We start from the raw sequence: 13,246 nt of genomic DNA on the forward strand, positions 1-13,246 counted from the left end.
GGCCTTAAACATGACTGTGTCACTGACTACTTTATCATTAGGGTACTGAACTTTGAATGCACAGTGGGCATGCATGAAAAGTGGAGTTTTCAGAACAGCCTGCAAAGATTTAGATTGTGCTAATGCAATAAAAAATGTCCTCACCAAAGGAACATTGTGTGAAAAGAGCCTCTTTAACATATATACCGTGCTATACAATGGGAACTCCCTAATACTTAGGACTGTCTTTGCATACTGACGCACTTGGCCACTCCTGTCAGTGCACACTGCAACAACCAGACACAGTCTGTTCAAGTGATTCTTTTGCATCAGCTCTTCTATAACGCTGGGGACTGAATTCATTTCACTGAAATCATCCAAAAGGAACAAAGCCTGATTCTTTAATTGCTGGATTATGTTCTTCAGGGTCAGTTCAGTTAATGGTAGTGGAGACCCTGCCAGTGCCAGCTGTTTACAGATGATGTCGGCTAGACTCTGCTCACGTTCTGTGGACTTAAGGGAGAGATAAAACACAAGGCTGAACTTGCTTAGTATGGGACAACATCCTGAGGCCCAAAGAATCGCAATCTTCCTGAGCAGCGCTGTCTTTCCGCTGCCTGCTTCCCCTTCTATCATAGTGATGGAGCTCAAGTTTGCAAGAACCTCAGGTAGTGTGAGCTGCTGCACAGGCTGGTTTCTGGTGTCCTTAGAGATGATGGAAATGTCCGCATAGAGGGTTTTCAAATCAATGGCAACATGTGTAGATTCACCAAAGGTAGTTACTTTCCTGAACTTAATATTGTTGTATCTCCTTGTCATCTCTCTGTTTAATTTCTTTGCATCTTCAAGCCACTGAGGTTCATTAAGAGCCATACCTGCAAACAGAAGGAAGCAAATTAGATCTCTTGAAATACAGTAAATAATATAGGAATGAAATGTGGATAAAGTAAATTATGTGATAACTTACACAATTTCTTTGCATAAGAACAAATGAAGTGCCAAGCTGGGTCAACAGATCATCCATTGGGCCCAAGATCCTGTCTACAACCATGGCTAGTCTGGATTAGAGAGGGGCATAGGAATTGGGATTGTGGGAATCCTATGGAACCCGTGGGAATCCCACGGATATGGAAGAAATTGCCATGGGATTCCCATGGGGATGGAAGAAGTTACCACGGGAATGTAGTCAAAATCTCTGGTGACTCCAGAATGAGGCTTAGTATGCACAGAGAGAGGCAATTGGAGCACCACAATGAGGCTTGGAATGTCCAGAGGGGCAGCTGGAACAACAGAATGAAGCTTGGAACACTCATTGGCTGAACAGTGAATACCATCCAAAAAAAAACATAGAGGGCTGTTGGGGTTGGGAGGAAACAGAGGGCTGCGAGGAAGTAAATTATAGCATCAACTCCTGCAGGTTCAAGTGGGGATGGAGGAGATTATTTGTGGGGATGGAATGGATCTTAGCGAGTACAGGTGGATATGTTTATTTCAAGATTTCATGAATCGCAAATCTACAGCAATGTCAAATCTAGGTGATTTGCATTCCAGTGGGGATGGGCAGGGATGGGTGAAATTTCTGTCCCTGTGCAGCTGCCTAATCTGGATCACTTTACAATGCCTCTCAGTTCTCAAATTTGAAAGCCCACTTCTTATTGCTCACTCCCGGAAGTGAAAAGTGGAAACTTATAAAGCTATTCAGTTATACAGATTGCTAAAGTTCTGCCTGAGCAGCAGTACCAGAAACTTTCAGCAGTCCATCAGAAAAAGGCAGTTCTAACCAGTGGCGTAGCTACAGGGGGCCACAGCGGCCTGGGCTCCTCCAAATTGGCTCTGGGGTCCCTGGTTTGGCTGGCGGGGGATCCCAACCCCTGACAGCTGAAGCGTTTGTCCAACACTGGTCTTGCCACCCTGCCTACCCTGCTCTTCTTAGTCACACCACACACGCTCCTTTTAGTGAAACTGAGAATGCGCAACATTTCGCGTGTACTCAGTTTCATTAAAATGAGCGTGCACAGTACGACTGTGAACAAAGCAGGACAGGCAATGTGAGGCCAGCGAAGAACTAATGCTTCAGCTGGCAGGGGTTGGGGACCCCTGCCAGTCAAGGTACCATCATGCGGTGGCAGCGCAGGGGGACAGTGGCAGGGAGGCAGGATAAAATGTGCCCCCTCCACACACACTTTAGGCTCTGGCCAGTGGTGTGCTGGAGCCGGCTCGCACCGGCTCGCACGAGCCCCTTGATAAATTTTAATGATTTTTGCGAGCCGGTTGTTGGAGTCAGGCAGCAAGCACACAAGCATCTGGGGGTTTTTTCTCCTCTTCTCTCCCTCCTCCCCAAGCCCCCACCCTCCCATAGGCTCCCAGCATACCTGGTCATGTCCTCCCTTAGGATCATCATCCCCCCCCCTCACCACTGCCTGACCAACCGGGAGCCTTTTCTCTGCTAGATCCCACCCACAGCAAGTTGCATCAGCGGGGCTGGCAGAGACAGGCTGGGGGTAGATCAGGCAGCCTCTCCTGTTACAGCTGCTGGAACAAGTAATGTTTGAACAATGGCCAGAGGGAATGGAAGCTGAGAGAGAGGTAGGCAGAGGAGCAGCAGGAGGGAGATGATGCTGGGTTTGAATGAGGACAGCATGAAGTTAAAAAAAAAAAAGTTGAAGCTATTTAAGTTAGTCTGTTTCCCCTTCCTGCGCCATTAAACTGAAAACAAAATCAAGTAAACTTATGAGCTGCTGCATCTAGATTGTCATTCTTAATTCAATCTCTCTTATATTTTCAAACATGCTAGCTTTGGCAGCATACAGATGTACACAGAGGTCAGAGGAAGTATAGTAATGGAATAACTTTTCATAGATAGAGTAGTAATTTGTTATCAATCATATTCAGTGTGTCATTTAGAGGGGCTGGTTATAGGGACACCCTAACATGTATTATATTTGTGCAGATATCTTTTTTTCTCCTGGTAAAGGGCCATTAAAACAGATGTCATTATAAGGATCAGGTGCTCAGCATTCAGAGTTTCTATCTATCTATTTATTTATTTAGTTATTTATGACATTTAACCCTGCAGAGATTTTTTTTTTCTCCTGGTAATGGGCTTCTAAAACAGACATCATATTAAAGGAATCAGGTTCTCAATGTTCAGAGTTTCTATTTATTTACTTATTTATGGCATTTTATCCCACATTAAATTTGAATTAGATTGGAACCTGGAAGCATTTAAAAATAAAAAAAAATTCCCAGAGAGAGTAATGCATGACCCCTCCACCCGGCTCTCTCCCTGGGTATAGCCAGCTCTGCAATTTGGGGGGGGGGGGGGGGGTGGGCAGAGGTGGACCGGGGAGAGAGCCTGTTGTTAAAAATTTACCAGCACACCACTGGCTCTGGCCCACCTCCCCGTCAAGGTCTGGCTATGCCCCTGGTTCTAACCTTTCACCAATCCATGTAATTTCCAGAATATGTGTTGCACCTTTAATGACTGACTGACAAGGTAGGAGGATCCAGCCCTTGGAGGGAAAAACAAAGCTAGTGTAAATACCCAGCTCAGGGGAGGATCATTGTTTATGGTTCAGCTCCCCAGCCAGAGCACCCATCCATGCAAGGGAGCCGAAACAATTTTTAGCCTCCAAGCTGCAGCATATTCTTGCAAAGAGACTTGACTAACACAGTCTGAGACCCCAAAGCATTATTCAGCTTCAGAACCTATAAGCTGCTGGACGTGTCAGGAAGTATAGGTACAGGGACCCTTTGTTCCACTACCACCACCAGTGTGGAGCATAAAAAATTCTACAAAATCCAGCAAGAGCAACATGGGAACCAAGGTAAAGTCCTCCATACCAAATTCCTCTTTGGGGAGAGTAAACAGCTTAGATTTAAGAACTGCTATTAAGAAAGGAGTATAATGGAGGAGAATCCTGAGGAGTGTAACTACCTAAGTGAACTGTATACTGGAATATATAAGGGACTGTATATAGTTGTTGAAGTTATTTCACTGTTGACTATCCAGGTTGCTGTAAACCCTTTACAATTTGAAGCAAACCTAACTGTTTGGGACTATTTATTGACGGAGATAAAACATAGGTGTCGGAATGGGAAGGAGCCACAGGTTTCATGGCACCCCCAAAAAAATTTCCTTCCCTGCCTATCTGCAAAATGTGGTTTTCTTCTGTCCCCCCCCCCCCAGAATGAGGAGGAGCCACAGGTGTCATGGCACCCCCTCAAAAAAATTCCTTCCCTTTCTCTTCTGTTAAAATGTTGGTTTTCTTTCGTTCTCCCGCCCCTCCCCCCAGGTGATCTCCAGCAATCTCTCTTTTCTCCCTTCTCCCTGTGGTCTCCAGCATCTTTCTTCTTCCTCTTCCTCTTCCTCTCCTGCAAGGTATTGACTTCCTTACCTCCTTCCCTCAGGGTAGAAATAACAAAACAGGTATTGCAGTCAGCTGGCATGGAACCTCAAGCATCTGTGCATGCTCTAGGCCGGCCAGGATAGTGCAGAGAGCACATGGCTTCCACTGCCCAAACAGGTGAGGACAGACTAATTAAATTACACCTTAGAGAAAAGTGCGAGGAGTGAGTGCACTCTATGCCAACCAGCCTTCTAACTTTGCTAGCCATGGCCCTGATCTTCAACCAGTCTAAATAAAAATACATTGTATACCTACTACTACTTATCATTTTCTATAGCGCTACTAGACGTACGCAGCACTGCACACTTGAACATGAAGAGATAGGTCCTGCTCGACAGAGCTTACAATCTAATTAGGAACAAACAGGACAAAAAGAGATAAGGGAATATTAAAGTGAGAATGATAAAATAAGCCCCTCTGATGCTCTTAACCAAACAGGGTTATACAACTAAATATCAGTAATGGATCTATCCTCTAGAAAAATAATCCAAACTTTTTATAACCTTGGCTAAATTATTAGCCCTATCTATATTCTCTGGCAGCAAATTCCACAGTTAATTATCTATTGACTGAAAAAATACTTTCTATAATTTGTTTTAAGGCTGCTGCTAGTTAGTATGTCCCCTAGTATAGTACAGTCTTGATTGTCCAATGTAAATGGGCCTGACCTGTTGTCAGATAACACTACATAAACCTCTCAAACAATGCATAAACAAAGGCACAGAGTTCTCAATTTTCAAAAATTGTTCTAAAACAAAGATTTTTAATAGAAATAAATGCAATGATGTCACCGGGGGGGGGCGGGGGGAGGTCTCTCAGGTATGCTGGATGGTCGGATTAGCGAAGGTCAGATAATCAAAACTGCATTGTACTAGTCCAGCTGCAGAGATTAAATAAGCATTCCCTATGAACTTGTTCCACACAGCTCATGATTATATAAACCTCTGTTATGTCTCCTGTCAAGTCATTTATTCTCCAAGCTACAGAGCCTTGACCTGTTTAGTTTTTCCTCAGAGGGAGTTGTTTCATCCCCAAAAGCTTTTGTTACCCTTCTCTGTAACTTTTCTAGTTCTGTGATGTTTCGCTGAGAGGCAGTGATTAAACTGTACATGGTACGTCAGATGTTGTTGCACCATGAGCATTGTCTCTGTTCTTTTAAAACTTCCACCATCTAAAGCAGAAGTACAAACCAAGCTGTTGTAATATTTAATTGCCACATACCCCACATGTCTGACATATTTTGGTATTTTATAGTTTAAAAAAATCTCTTTATTGAGTTTAGAATAAAATACAAAAAGTAAGTTATATTTTACTTATACCTTACAAAGGGGCCCTTCTATCAACAGGTGGTAGGGACTAATGCTGTGGTTGTGTGCGGCAAATCGGCCCTACCATGGGCCGATAATTGGATTACCAGCGGGTTACTGCCGGAGCCCTCACCAGTAGTAAATGGCCATGCAGCAATCTTTTTAATTCCGCATGACCATTTACTCCCTGCTTAAAAAAAAAACACTTTTACCCGCAGCAGTAAAAGGCCTGGGCACACAGCAATCCCCTGCGCTGATGCCATCACGGGTCACCTTTTACCATTGTTTGGTAAAAGGGCCCCAAAATGCCCATGTCTCTGAAATTTTCTCTAAGTCCAAAAAAGTGACAGACAGCTAAGTAAGGCCATCTTTTTTTCCCCTTCATCCACTGTAACAAACAGAAAGGCACAACTGAAATATTAAAATAACCTCCCCAGCTAGACTCTAAATTTTCCCTCTCTACTGCAAATAAGTGTTCATCAGCTGAAGCAGTGGAACTAAGTGATACTTCATTTTGTCAAACTACATGCTAATTTTGATCCAAAAAGATCTCACGAAGTTTAGTTTAGTGTATTCAATATTTTGGTATTCTGCCTTTCGTAAGGCTATAACAAGATGGTTTAAATTCCAAAGTGAATAGAATTAAATAAAAACAAAAAAGTTGAATATATTACTAATAAACAGCCTACAAAATATAGAACAAGTAAAACATAAAAGGGATAGACAAGACAGACAAATCTAATTTGCTGCAATATAATTTAAAGGAAAGTGAGGTGGGGGAAGGAATTGGTTAACTTACTGAATCTGAGGTTTCCCCATAGGTTTTGGTGAAAATGAATGCTTTCAGCCCTGTCTTAAATTTAGGATAAGAGGATTCAGTCCATACTTGGAAGAGAGTTCCAAAGAGAAAGGACAAGAAAGAAGAAAGCATTATGATGTGTCTTTTCATAGCAAGAGCACAAAGTGGGGGACAATGTCGACAGGTTCTTGAGTTGGGTTCTTCTGGATCGAGAAAGATACTGGGAACACCAATGAAGAAGGTTTTGTGAGCAAAAGTAAGACTACCCCTCTCCTCAAGGACCCTTCACTGGCTCCCCTATCCGTTTTCGCATCCTGTTCAAACTTCTTCTACTAACCTATAAATGTATTCACTCTGCTGCTCCCCAGTATCTCTCCACACTCGTCCTTCCCTACACCCCTTCCCGTGCACTCCGCTCCATGGATAAATCCTTCTTATCTGTTCCCTTCTCCACTACTGCCAACTCCAGACTTCGTGCCTTCTGTCTCGCTGCACCCTACGCCTGGAATAAACTTCCTGAGCCCCTACGTCTTGCCCCATCCTTGGCCACCTTTAAATCTAGACTGAAAACCCGCCTCTTTAACATTGCTTTTGACTCGTAACCACTTGTAACCACTCGCCTCCACCTACCCTCCTCTCTTCCTTCCCGTTCACATTAATTGATTTGATTTGCTTACTTTATTTATTTTTTGTCTATTAGATTGTAAGCTCTTTGAGCAGGGACTGTCTTTCTTCTATGTTTGTGCAGCGCTGCGTATGCCTTGTAGCGCTATAGAAATGCTAAATAGTAGTAGTAGTAGTAGTGGGCACAATATACTTCACAGTGTAGCCAGCTGATACATTTTCAGAGCATCACTGGAATGGGTTGAGTCACCCGAGCTCTGGCCAACCAGCTTTTGAAAGACTCATGTATTCCTTACTGCATGCTAGCAGAACAGATGCTAATAGGCACTGCACAGCTCTCTGAATTGGTCTCTGTTCTCACACTTATCTTGAAGTCTGTCTTTTTTTTTTTTTGAGTAGCCATACTGGATCAGACCAATGGTCCATCTAGCCCAGTACCCTACTTCCAACAGTGGCCAATCCAGGTCACAAGTACCTGGCAGAAACCAGTTAGTAGCAACATTCCATTCGCATGGCTCAAGTTCACAGAGTAACATGTGATGCATCAGCAGCTGTTCCTGCTACCATGCAGCAAGAAATGCATTAGCTGTCTACCAGCTCTGTTGCTTTTTTGGGTTCTTGAGTGCCCTAAATATTCTTTCTTGCTCTTTCCCAGATCAGAATCTGAGAGCTCCACAGGAGAAGGTAGGAAGGAAGAAGGGATGCGTGTTTGTTAGTGTGCATTTAGGGATCCTTTTACTAAGGTGTGGTAACACTAATGCATGCGCACTGCAGCTTATGGGTCCTGTTTACTGAGCCATGCTGTAGGCACGCTAGCATTTTTAGCGCATGTTAAAAATTAGCATGCGATAATGCTAGAAACACCCATATGGGTGTCTCTAGCAGTGGCACGCAACAAATTTTATCATGCGCTAAAATGCTAGCACACCTTAGTAAACAGGGCCCTAAAAGGGCTTACCATAGGGCACACTGAGGCATCCTGTGGTAAGTTTCAAATATTCAAGCGCTACTCATGTGCTAAATTCTTTTTTTATTTTTTGGCTGAGGGGCATGTCTGGGGGTACAGAGTAGGTGTTTCTGCATGTGCAGCAGTTTATTGTTTTTGTATGGGCGTTCTTGTATAAATGTGTGTCCTTTCTGTCCTATCTGAAATTTGAGTTCTTTTCTGATTTTATGTACCAACCTTTTTGTAAACTGCTTAGATCCATTTTATTGGTATTTTGTGGTATAACAAGTTTTTAATATACATATAAACATAATCAGTAAAATTCTTTGGAGGTACAGTGAAACTCCATGGTTCCAGTGTTACAGAAGATGGTACTGGAGGATGATCCAGACTACGTTTTGACAAACTTTGAGAGAACCGCTTGCCTGGCTGGATGGCCAGGAATATCATGGATGATGGCATATTTAGGGAACCTGCTGACTGGTAGTAGCCAGCCTACATTTCAAGATGTTAACTCCAATGGGATGACCACCTAAGCAGAAGTAAAGACTGCCATTTTGGAGAGGGCAGGCTGCACTCAAGAAGCCTATCAGCAATATTTTTGAAAGGGGTCTCTACAAGTGAAAGAGAATCCTCGGATTTTATTTTACTGGCTCAAGGAGGTGGCCTGGAGATGGCTCCAACTTGATGGCATGAATGACCTGGAGATAGCAAGAGTCAGCTTCCTTGAACAGTTGCTTGAGGGGCTACCTCTGTCCATAAAACAGTGGGTGTGGAGACACCTAAATTGATGCCTTGGAGGCTGCTGAAGCCCTTTTCCAAGCCTAACCTGAACCTTAGCCTTACAAATAGGAAACAAACTGGGAGTCCTGGGAAAAGAAGAGAGAAGGCAGGATCTGAGAACTCTAAGGACCCAAAATTGCCCTCTAGTCCAGCACCTCAATGAATGGAGTTGGAGTGACGGAGACCCTCATTCCCATGAAACCAGTGCCTTCCACAGACCTGGTCATGAGAACTGCTCTCTCTCACATGTTTCAGGCGTGGGGAGAGAGATCATATGGTCCAGGACTGCCAAGAGGTAGATGAAAACACCTTGGAAAAGAATGTGGTAGCCCTGCATTTTTGCAGTTTTGTGGAAGCATTCCCACTTGAGAGACGGAGCAGAGTGCTGCAAGTTGAATTGAATGGGAACCCCTACTAAATGCTGATAGATTCCGACAGTGTAAGGACCCTCATTCAAAGGGGAATAGCCACTGAATAGTATCCAACAGGATACTATTGGACTTATTGATATTGATCATATCAATAAGTCCAATAGTATCCTGATTGATAAAAATCAGAATCCACAGGAAATTTCTTCACTTCTGCCCCCTTACTACTACTTAGCATTTCTATAGCGCTGCCAGGGTTATTCAGCGCTGTACAAGTTTAAACATGGGGAAGGCCGGTCCCTGCTCAAGAGAGCTTACAATCTAAAGGTAACAAACTATGTAGTCAGTGTAGGTATCATGAATGGGGAAGGTGGTTAGGCGCCAAAAGCAAGGGAGAAGAGATGGGCTTTGAGTAAGGACTTGAAAATGGGCAGGGAGGGCGCATGGCGTATGGGCTCGGGAAGTCTGTTCCAGGCATAAGGTGATGCGAGGCAGAAGGGGTGGAGTCTGGAGTTAGCGGTGGTGGAGAAGGGTACAGATAGGAGTGATTTGTTCTGAGAGCGGAGGTTACGGGTGGGAACATACGGGGAGAGGAGGGTAGAGAGGTAATGGGGGGCTGCAGATTGAGTGCACTTGAAGATCAATAGGAGAAGCTTGAACTGTATATGGTAGCGGATTGGGAGCCAGTGAAGCGACTTGAGGAGAGGGGTGATATGAGAGTATCGGTTCACGCGGTAGATAAGACGTGCGGCGGAATTTTGAACAGATTGAAGGGGGGATAGGTGGCTAAGCGGGAGGCCAGCGAAAAGGGCTTCAGCAGCCTCCAAGGCATCAATTTAGGTGTCTCCACACCCACTGTTTTATGGACAGAGGTAGCCCCTCAAGCAACTGTTCAAGGAAGCTGACTCTTGCTATCTCCAGGTCATTCATGCCATCAAGTTGGAGCCATCTTCCTAATCTTTTCCCTCACCCCCTACCTCTCTCCGCTACAGGAACTCACTTCCCATCCATTGACTTCATCACCTCACCTTCTCTCCTACCCTCTTCCTCCCTCTTGGCTTTTAATCTCCGCCTCTTTCTTCCCTCCATTTTGCCTTCCCCATTCCACCTAAATACCTCTCGCCTTCGACGCCTTCGTGGCCACACCTCTCCTACTCTCCTCCGCTCTCTTTTACTCCTTCTCTTACTCTCAGCTGGTGACATCAATCCCAATCCTGGCCCTCCTCACCAACTATTATCCAAACTCTACAGATCTCACCGTGACCTCTCTAACCTCATCTCTATTCCTCTACTCCCTCCTCTTCTCTGCCCTTGTCTTGCGCCCTATGGAATGCCCGCTCTATCTGTAACAAACTCCCCTATATCCAGGACCTCTTTATCTCGCGTCACCTCCATCTGCTCGCCATAACAGAAACCTGGCTCTGCCCTGATGACTCTGCTTCAGTCGCAGCCCTGTGCCATGGCGGTTATCTATTTTCACATACTCCTCGCCCTGCTGGCCGTGGGGGCGGTGTTGGACTACTTCTCTCTCCCTCCTCCAGATTTCAACCCCTTCTTCCACCTCAATCTCACTGTTTTTCCTCCTTTGAAGTCCACTCTATCCGCCTTTTCTCTCCTCTGCCTCTTCGAATAGCGGTCATTTATCGTCCCCCTGATAAGTCCCTTTCATCCTTTCTCAGTGACTTTGATGCCTGGCTTGCCTTCTTCCATGATCCTTCCTCCCCCTCTCTCATCCTTGGCAGTGCTTTTTTTGTAGAAAAAAAGGTGCTGGTACTCATTATGGGCGGGGTCACCACATATGGCCCCACCCCTATGATAGCCACACCCACATTAACCACACCCCCTATACCAGCCATGGCGCATATAAACAGACATCATTGAAAATATTATAGTACTATAGGAGAAAAAAATAACGTGATTTTTTTTCATTATAAATAATCTCTGTAAGCTCTTACAGCTCCAGTATACCCAGTGCAAAATAAGACAGCCAATGTAAATTCTCAAACTGGACATAATTACAAACACTAAAATGAAAATAAAATGATTTTTTTCTACCTTTGTTGTCTGGTGACTGTTTTTCTTTCCATATTGGTCCCAGTCTGTGATTCTGCTTTCTTTTCTTTTCGCTTAACTCTTCTGTGCCATTTGTCATTTTTATCTCCTTTTTCTTTGCTTTCTTCAATATTTTTCAGGCTCTCTCTCTGTCCAGATTTAATTCATTCTTACTATCCATTCTTTAATTTCCTTCATCTACCTGTGGCTTTTCATCTTTTCCTCACCCTTGTTCTCCCCATGCCCCTTCCTCTTATTCTCCAGTCTTTCTCTATTCCCCTTTTCCATCCAGCAGCTCTGCTTTCTCTCTCCATCCTTCCAGTGTCTCCCCTATTTCTTTCTGCATTCTTCCATCCAGCATCTTCCCCCTCTCTCTCCCCATCCTTCCATCTGTTTTCCCTCTCTCTTTCCCCAATCCTTCAATCTGTTTTTCCCTCTCTCCCCAATCCTTCCATCTGTTTTTCCCTCTCTCTCCCCATCCTTCCATCTGTTTTCCCTCTCTCTCCCCATCCTTCCCTCTGTTGTTTTTCCCTTTCTCTCTCCCCAATCCTTCCATGTTTTCCCTCTCTCTTTCCCCAATCCTTCCATCTGTTTTTCCCTCTCTCCCCAATCCTTCCATCTGTTTTTTCCCTCTCTCTCCCCATCCTTCCATCTGTTTTTCCCTCTCTCTCCCCATCCTTCCCTCTGTTGTTTTCCCTTTCTCTCTCTCCCCAATCCTTCCCTGTTTTCCCCTCTCTCTCTATCCCCATCCTTCCATCTGTTTTCCCCTCTCTCCCCAATCCTTCCCTGTTGTTTTCCCTCTTTCTCTCTCTCTCCCCAATCCTTCCCTCTGTTGTTTTCCCTCTCTCTCCTCTCCCCAATCCTTCCCTCTGTTGTTTTCCCTCTTTCTCTCTCTCCCCAATCCTTCACTCTGTTGTTTTCCCTCTCTCTCCCCAATCCTTCCCTCTGTTGTTTTCCCTCTTTCCCAATCCTTCCCTCTGTTGGTTTCCCTCTTTCTCTCTCTCCCCCAATCCTTCCCTCTGTTGGTTTCCCTCTTTCTCTCTCTCCCCCAATCCTTCCCTCTGTTGTTTTCCCTCTCTCTCCCAAATCCTTCCCTCTGTTGTTTTCCCTCTTTCCCTAATCCTTCACTCTGTTGTTTTCCCTCTCTCTCTCCCCAATCCTTCCCTCTGTTGTTTTCCCTCTTTCTCTCTCTCCCCAATCCTTCCCTCTGTTGGTTTCCCTCTCCCCCCAATCCTTCCCTCTGTTGGTTTCCCTCTTTCTCTCTCTCCCCAATTCTTCCCTCTGTTGTTTTCCCCTCTTTCTCTCTCTCCCCAATTCTTCCCTCTGTTGTTTTCCCTCTCTCTCCCCAATCCTTCCCTCTGTTGTTTTCCCTCTTTCCCCAATCCTTCCCTCTGTTGGTTTCCCTCTTTCTCTCTCTCCCCAATCCTTCCCTCTGTTGGTTTCCCTCTCTCTCCCCAATCCTTCCCTCTGTTGTTTTCCCTCTTTCCCCAATCCTTCCCTCTGTTGGTTTCCCTCTTTCTCTCTCTCCCCAATCCTTCCCTCTGTTGGTTTCCCTCGTTCTCTCTCTCCCCAATTCTTCCCTCTGTTGTTTTCCCTCTCTCTCCCCAATCCTTCCCTCTGTTGGTTTCCCTCTCTCTCCCCAATCCTTCCCTCTGTTGTTTTCCCTCTGTTGGTTTCCCTCTTTCTCTCTCTCCCCATTCTTCCCTCTGTTGTTTTCCCTCTCTCTCCCCCAATCCTTCCCTCTGTTGGTTTCCCTCTTTCTCTCTCTCCCCAATCCTTCCCTCTGTTGGTTTCCCTCTTTCTCTCTCTCCCCAATCCTTCCCTCTGTTGGTTTCCCTCGTTCTCTCTCTCCCCAATTCTTCCCTCTGTTGTTTTCCCTCTCTCTCCCCAATCCTTCCCTCTGTTGGTTTCCCTCTCTCTCCCCAATCCTTCCCTCTGTTGTTTTCCCTCTGTTGGTTTCCCTCTTTCTCTCTCTCCCC

At 45.0% G+C, this 13,246-nt stretch overlaps 1 protein-coding gene across 1 annotated transcript in view; it reads right to left on the reverse strand.

Annotated features, from left to right (window-relative positions):
• LOC115463100 (baculoviral IAP repeat-containing protein 1-like) overlaps positions 1-13,246 on the reverse strand; it is a 141,990-nt gene that overhangs the window by 40,922 nt on the left and 87,822 nt on the right. The window contains 1 exon segment of the mRNA XM_030193312.1: positions 1-854. Coding sequence (XP_030049172.1) covers positions 1-854 — 854 coding nt within the window.

The sequence above is a fragment of the Microcaecilia unicolor genome, chromosome 2 (genome assembly GCF_901765095.1).
Source record: "Microcaecilia unicolor chromosome 2, aMicUni1.1, whole genome shotgun sequence".
Lineage (NCBI taxonomy): Eukaryota > Metazoa > Chordata > Amphibia > Gymnophiona > Siphonopidae > Microcaecilia > Microcaecilia unicolor.